Here is a 7,563-nt window from a genome sequence, read left to right as displayed (position 1 = left end):
GGCGGGTTTAGATCGCGCCGCCTTTGGATAGTGGAAGGGGAAGGCTTCGTGGGGATGTGCTGCCGCTGCTAGGGGTGCTAGAGTTGAGGTAGCGGCGGATCGTGATCAGAGCGAGGAGATGGAAGCGGAGAGACATCGAATCATGCTAGTCTGATACATCTAGCACGTCCTGAAATTGAAAGTTGAACCGGTATCCTACTATGAAGTAATGTCCTGCCCGCAGCAAGGGCTTTCACTGGCGTTGTTGTACTTCGGAAGGGGCAAGGTGAAGTTGCCAGCTGTAAGCTTTGACTGCTTTGAGAGCCCCAAGCTGACGACGCCATGAAAAGTCTAACCATTCCATTTGATGGTTGTTGATGAAGCAACTGGGAGGCATGTGAAGCTTATCGATAAGTCCGGAGCTATTAAGCTCCTTCAGGCAAGACCTGTCTTGGCAAGTCTTGGCAAGTTTACAAACAAAATAATGGAAGTCAATTCACTCTTTCAAATCTCGTCAACCATCATTCACAGCAGCGCGCAACAAAGCTCCGTATCGGGTAATCGAATCCGGGCTATCGTCATTCTCTCCAAGCATAAAACCTCCTGCCTCATCAATGAACCATTCCGACACATTGAATCTTTTCACCCGAATCGACCAGTGGAAGAACGATGTGATCAACCAGACATCTTTCCAGCAAGAGCAGGGCACGTCGTACAAGCAGAGCATTACAAGCCGATTGCGTGTCAAGCATCGAATGAACCTGCGCTCATCAGCCAAGCGTCAAGGCCTCCAAGAAATCTCCGCCAACGTCCGTCTCCCTGAACATCTCTACCGTCCTTCAGCAGACCAGCAAGAGGAACCGCCCACGAAAAGGGCTCGAAGGATGGCGCCCCCAAAGAAAAAGACCATGGATGGACGTGCACAGGAGACATCGGGAAGCGGTGGAGGAAAGCAGCAGGCGCAAAATGTACACGCGGTGGGACAAGATGCTCAGTCATCTCTGGGCAACGAGGAAGGTGGCATAAGCCGTACGCGCAGCCTTCGCTCTGGGCAGAAGAAACCAGTTTCATATGCAGAGGGTGATGCGCAGGCGATGAACGAGGAGGAGGATGAAGCATACGAAGCCGGATACAAAGGCCCAATCTCACTGAGCGCAGCCACCAGTGCTCGCGGCCTAGCTCATCGACACCCTCCGTCAATCGTCCCAGTCGAGTCTTTCGCCCCACCTACTAGCACATCGTCGAGGCAGCCTTCTCCCAAGAGAAACACAGGCCAAGATTGGTCCAAGCGATTCAAATTGGGGCATTTGACCATGACCCACCTTAAGAGGGCAGATCCGCCAGTATTCATACGCGACATGACGCAGTTGAGGCAGGAAGGTGGCATTCCAAAGGCAGTGCAGAATCTGTATGGAAAACTCAGTGCTGTGCGCAGGAATGCTATACCTCGTGAATTGAAGGTCAGCCTCTACAATTTTGCAAGTATCAACAAGCTTACGGTTTGCAGGACGACTATGCACAAGTTGCGGATAGCCCTCGAAAGAGCCGACCAGCGCCTGAAGCTCACGAATACTCCGCTACGGGAGTTCCATTTCCAGTCACGCATGGCAAGCTGCTCAACTTCAGGGAGAGAGTAGACGCTATACTTGAAGAAGCGCGGTGGAACGATGCTGTGTCAGCTCATGAACGGCAATGGGGGAGTACGGTGTCGGCCTTTCTTAGAGAATTTACATTCTTCGATTACGAGTATGCTTGGAAGTTGGTAAATGTGTACGTTCATCCAGCATGCCGCAGAGGGAAATGCAGAGGGCTGACTATCTCGAAGCGAAAATTGCGCCATCAATCCAAACCAAGTTCGTCCTACTATCAACGACGGCACCAAAAAGGAACTCATCAATGAGCTCAATGAAGACGGCGCCGCTTCCGAGACGCCATCCGAGCGCGAGGATCGTGCCCTCTCGAAAATGATCGATTGGTGCCTCACATTGTCCCTGCAACCAGCAGAAAGCGCTGAGCTAGAGTCGCTCTTCAGTACTCTCTCCCATTATGAATGCAGCGTGAATCAAACAACGTCATATCTCCAAGAATGCCCAATCTTTACAGACGTCGAAATGAAGAAAGCAAACATGCCAGATCCGAGGATTCAGCTTGCCGTCTGGGCATCTGCCGGATTGAAAAAACGACGATGCCACGGGTGGGATACGACGATGCCCATGCCTGGGATTGCAATTGAGCGCCACCAGTGGACATGCTACCTTTTTTTGAAAAAGCAACCCGCTTGGTAAGTCAACCCTTCGTCCCACTCACCCTCATGACATCTCGGGAGCTTTCGTTGATTGTAGATATCAGATCATGCTTGGCCCTATCGATCTCGGCTCCACCGGTTCGCGTCGTGGTATATGGGAGCTCGCGCACAAGATGCATCTCCTGATCGAATGGGGGACCACGGAATACAAGGCATGGTTTGATAAGAACGTGCTTAAGAAAAAGGTGAATGAAGGTGAAGAAGGCTGCTGACTAGCGAACGGGGATTCACAACCATGCACAGCTTGCCAATCATGCTCAGTAGAGAGCTCTTCACTTATTTCTAATATACATGTAACACGAAAAACATGCATTAGTCTCCGTTTTCCCCTTTTCAAACCCTCTTGCACATCATCTCTCTCGTATCATAGCTCGCCATGCGGCCTAAATGCATTGCCTTTGCGACCACAGTCTATCAGAAAATCATACCCCACAGACATAGACTCTGCGGGCGCATCGCCGCGCACAGCATACCATCCATCCCGCAACGAGGCAATCAGTATGCTTATCCCATCCCATCGCATCTATCCTTTCCCGCAGGCCATTATCCTATATACCTCCCCACCGCAACATCGAAAACTGCAATTTACATCCCCATCAAGACTAGCATCCATCACCCAAATGACCATACCCCCGATATCCTCTCCCAGCGTAAATCAATGCTTACACCCCTCCCCATTCCCCCTCCCCCGCTACTATCCCACTACCATCACCCAAAACCTCGCAAACCACGCACCCCCGCCGCCTCCCCCTTGGTACACTATCCCTACCCTTTCCCCGTTCTTGATACTTTGCTTACCCGACTACTTATACTCAGCATAAAGGCTACGCTTGAGAAACACGTATATTGCTGAGTCTTTCAGTCTTGGAGGGATCAGTATGTTTCTCTTCTGCGTGGGGGGTGAGTAGAGGGATAGCAGGGAGGGGGAGGGAGGGATGTTATGATTGCGGAACTGGATATTATTGTAAGCTTTGAAGAAGGTAAGGTTTGTCATGGTGGAGTTTTAGATATCTAGTAATTCCTGTGTTGTTTTGTGGGATAATGTTAGTGTGTGAAGGGAAGTGCGGTGGGGATGTAGTGCTATGTTGCGATGATGAATCAGAGATAGGGATGCGCGGTCTCTCATTTGGTTTGTGGGATGTTGGAGGCGGGGGGGGCATTGGGCTTCATAAGTAATTTGTCGCAGTTTGAATATGGAAATACAAGTCGTTTCGATAAGCGCGTTATTTTGGGAGATATTCATTGTTTGCGATAAACGTTGTCTATCTCATGTGTCGTCTCCAAGCTCCACAGATGCCAACTCCATCATCGCTTGTTCATTTCCACTCGTAGCTTTCTTCTCATTGACCCCCTTCTTCTGCTTCTTCGCATTGCTGGTGTTACATTGTTGATCCTCGTTGTGCCGATCGATATAGTCAGGCAGGGTCTTCCAGATCCGGAGATGGTCGTCGATACGATCGCCGCAGCCCCACTTCGCAATGTTGTGTAGAGTTTTCCGAACCTTGGAAAGCGGCTTGTCGGGGTCCCGGTTCGACTGGGAGCGAACGGGAGTCATGTGGTAGAAATCTTCTTTGCTCTGATCCGCATATGTAACTTCTTCATACCAGTGGACGAAGAACGTGACACAGGCTGGGATGATGGTTGCGGAAAAGACGAGGCTGGTGAGATCGGCGGTAGAGCTAATAATGCCATCTTGGGAGTGTTGTTGGGATTCGTACGTAGAGTTGAAATTGAGGTCTTTTGTTCCCTCAACTATGGTCCAGTCTGTGGAAGTGCCACTGCGCGCAGCAATGGACGCCGTGCCGGACACGCTGCCGGGAGTTATATTAAGGATGTCGGCTGCAAGTCGATCAGCGTGGACCAGAGTTGCAGCTCCACGACGCGCGTGGAGCGCTGCATCTAGCTCCGATCCCTGGGCGGATTTGCCTTCAATGATTAGGAAAGGATGGTAAAGACCCTTAGCGATCGTCAGGAGTTGATGCATTTTTGATGGGATCACTTGCTTGGGCTGCAGGCGGGGGGGATCCGTCGTATTGAGCACCCGACAGTGTAATCAGGCCGCGAATTCTTCATGTTATCGCTCTTTTTCAGCTTTGTCTCCATCTCCCTTTCGAATCCTTTGTTTGCATAACGATGTGGCAGCAGGGTGCCTCGAAACTCAACGTCCATCGTAACTTGTACATGCTCGTTCAACCTCCAGTCTTTGAAAACAACATCACCCTCAGGACTCTTCGCAAAGTGACCATCTTTCCATATGATTGGCCATACGTTCTGGAGAAAGGTTGCCTCATTCAACTCTGCCGACTCGAGTATAACGTTCTTGAACCTTTTCTCGGACATCAGATGGGCGTCAACAACTGCCTCCACGCCGAGGATCTCATGTACCTTTTCCTGAAGAGCTGGGTATCTTTCATAAGCCTCAAAATCCCCGAATTTCAGGCCGTGTTGTACCATACGGTCTCCAATTAAACTCAAGTCTTTTAGAGGGCCAGGTGCTAGAAGTTGCGTAAAGGCATCGTCACTCTTGTAATCGCTACCGCCTAGTGTAGAAAGCTTCCTCTTTTGCTTGCTTATCTTCGATGGTGATGAAGACTGGCTTTGCTCGGTCATGGCTGCGTGTCGTTGGAGGTTTGCAGTCGAAAGTGGAAGGACGGTGGCAGAGGATGGTAGAGGAGCATTCAACGGAGGACTCCAAGGGGAAGGAGGACGCTTGGACGCGTACTTTTGTAGGCTCGGTGTGCCAGTACTTGCGGATTTTAGGTGAGAGGGTTCAGGGTTTAGCTGCTAATTCGGTCAGGCATGGAGAAACGATGTTGCCCTGGGTCGGGGGGGACCTACAAGATGGTGCGGCGATGAGAGCCGAGCGCGTTTCGATCGATGTTGATCGTATCTACAATGCGCGTGACAGCTCTCTGCGGCTTCATGTCTGGAGATCATGTCATTTGGGATATCTCCTGCAGGTGTACGAAGGTTGTGAAGGTGATCGACGGAGGAAGAGAAAAAGACGGCGGGGTGAAAATGCGGACCTCGCACGTGATCGCGCGTCACATGTGTAGCCTAAACCTATTGTAGTAAATGCCCAGCTTTTATCAGGTCTGCGCTCCCCAGGATGGGAATTATAGCTATGAGAAGCTATTACAGGTCGACAGGCTAGCGATCAGAAGATTGAAGTGAAAGACCACGGCAATGACAATGGCAATGGCAAAGATGTGGAGCTTCACCACAGTAAACGTACCTTACGGTAGATGGGCGCCAAGCCACAAGAGCCCGCTAATCTGATAGGGCACGCTTACTAATCATCACCGCAGTCGGGTCACGTAAATGAGTCTTGGCGGGCTTGCTCTGCAGGCCTGCTCCTTCATTCCCCTCGTCCCATTCAATCCTGCAATGAGACAATGACGCCTGTGGAATGTGACAGTTCAAGCTCTGAACTCAGTGCAGCACCCTCGTTGTAATATCTGAAGGCTCGCGCCAAGTCTCCTCGGTCGCCCGCCTGAGCCCGACAGAAGAGCAATGCTACGTCGAAGCCAAGGTAGTTATGCTACTAGCCTCAAAGAACGTTGAGCGCACGGTGCATAGATATTGCAGCTAAATCTACTTCAACAGAAGGAACGGTGACGCGCCCGTTTGCTCCTATCTTTCCTGCGGCTACACCCCTGGCCGATTGGTCTTGCCTAAGCCTTCCTTCCCTCACCTCGCCTCCCCCAAGGCTCCCTACTCTCCTAGCACACGCAACGCGTACAGGATTCGCAGTGGTAGCATTGAACATAGCAAAGGGACGTTAAGGCACCTCACAGCTTTCCAGGAGCCCCTGCCTGAGGATTTCGGCAACAACAGTGACAGTCAAGGACATAGAAAGAGGTAGAGATGCCCAATCACGTAGATTAGAGGTAAGGATCTCGCAGCTTCACTGGCAGCCAAGGCGATGAAGGAAGAGCGGACTTTCGGAGATCTTGTATGCGGGAAAAGGTAAAAATTGGATGATTGAAGCGGAGTTCTACGTGTTGTCCGACACAACGAAGCAGGACGGTCGCTAACGATGAAGGGTGGATGAGTTGCTTTGCAAAGCGGTTGGTGATTTCTAAATACTGATACTTAGCCGTTCACGCGGGCCAGCCAGTTGTGCATAACTGAATACACCCTATTCCCATCTCACGCGTCTTCGATGCGATCTGTCCTCCTGGGAGAGAGGCTCTTGCGCTGAGGGTTCATTCTCATCGACAACACCAGAGTAGAGGAATCCGCAACATTCTAGGATCTGACGAGTATAAATACATAGAGATCAAAGTACGCTACTTCATCACTCGAGGAAATGCCCTCCTGATCAACAACAGAAGATAGCCAACGACTCATATGACGCACGTCTCAGGCTTTTCTTGCGCTGGAGTGAAGCAGGTGGGAAAGACTGAGAATGAGCGCAAACACTATTCATATTGGAGGTCGAGGAAATAAGCAAGATCTGGACGTCCGGCGATCAAGCCAAAGTCGCTGAGTGGTTTCTGGCCTCTGTCATGCGCCGTCGATCCGCGAATATATTGGCTTAGCCAAAGATTGAACGCGGAGACGGTTAGATTGAAAATGTATGCTAGTGTTGTATTGAGCGGACCCGCCGCGCCCTGTTGATTGCTCATCTAAGAGGTTGATAGAGACTAGAATTTGAGAAATACAAGATGTATACTTCCTATGAATTCTGACCAGCGCGAACATGCCAGATGCGCCAAACTGTTCATGCGACAAGGGTTTGCTTCTTAAGATCAAGGATAGACCATTATATTGTTCATGACTGCTTAATAATGATGTGTCCTCAATTGAAGGTGTATAGTGATAGGACCTGATGTAAGTACTATAGTAATGTACTTATAACTACTATAGATATAGTGGTTACATATATGTTTATCGATAAGAAGCACAAACAAGTCATTCAACATCATAACTTGAATCAATACAATCTAAATGACACAGTGTAGGGCGAGCTCTGTAATCGAGAGACATAAAATCATGTTTAGAGAAAAATTGTGGGAAACCTTAGTCATGATTTCAGCTATAATGTTCTAGCGGTTATGCCTTTGTTCGCTTCTAGCTGAGAAAATTTTCCAAGACTATAAAGCTTGCTTTCGTAAGATCTATCACCTGGAGCAGCACGTTGTTGCCCACTTGATTAAAGCTTATAGACACTGGCATAAAAACATTAACATAGCTCGAGCTTTCCCACATCTCTCAATATCGACGCAAAGCGCACCGCCTCAGTTGACAAATGCGCCTACTGACTTACAAGAGCC

The 7,563-nt window shown here is 49.8% G+C and overlaps 2 protein-coding genes across 2 annotated transcripts; one reads left to right on the top strand and one right to left on the bottom strand.

The window, feature by feature from the left end:
- Positions 1–593: 593 nt before the first annotated feature.
- Positions 594–2,496, top strand: KY384_000009 (uncharacterized protein; the record flags this gene model as incomplete). The annotated part of the gene is made up of 4 exons (XM_044808547.1): positions 594–1,439; positions 1,487–1,749; positions 1,805–2,173; positions 2,322–2,496. The coding sequence occupies 4 exons, from the start codon at positions 594–596 to the stop codon at positions 2,494–2,496; spliced, it is 1,653 nt and encodes a 550-aa protein (XP_044665699.1).
- A 1,055-nt stretch (positions 2,497–3,551) lies between these two features.
- KY384_000008 (uncharacterized protein) lies at positions 3,552–4,894 on the bottom strand (the record flags this gene model as incomplete). The annotated part of the gene is made up of 2 exons (XM_044808546.1): positions 3,552–4,241; positions 4,331–4,894. 2 exons carry the CDS (start codon positions 4,892–4,894, stop codon positions 3,552–3,554), a joined length of 1,254 nt encoding a protein of 417 aa, XP_044665698.1.
- Between the last annotated feature and the right edge of the window lie 2,669 nt (positions 4,895–7,563).

This window comes from Bacidia gigantensis (genome assembly GCF_019456465.1).
Source record: "Bacidia gigantensis strain McMullin 20006 chromosome Unknown contig_34, whole genome shotgun sequence".
In the NCBI taxonomy this organism is placed as follows: domain Eukaryota; kingdom Fungi; phylum Ascomycota; class Lecanoromycetes; order Lecanorales; family Ramalinaceae; genus Bacidia; species Bacidia gigantensis.
The sequence above is the reverse complement of the archived record's forward strand: the minus strand, read 5'-3'. Positions and strand labels throughout refer to the sequence as shown.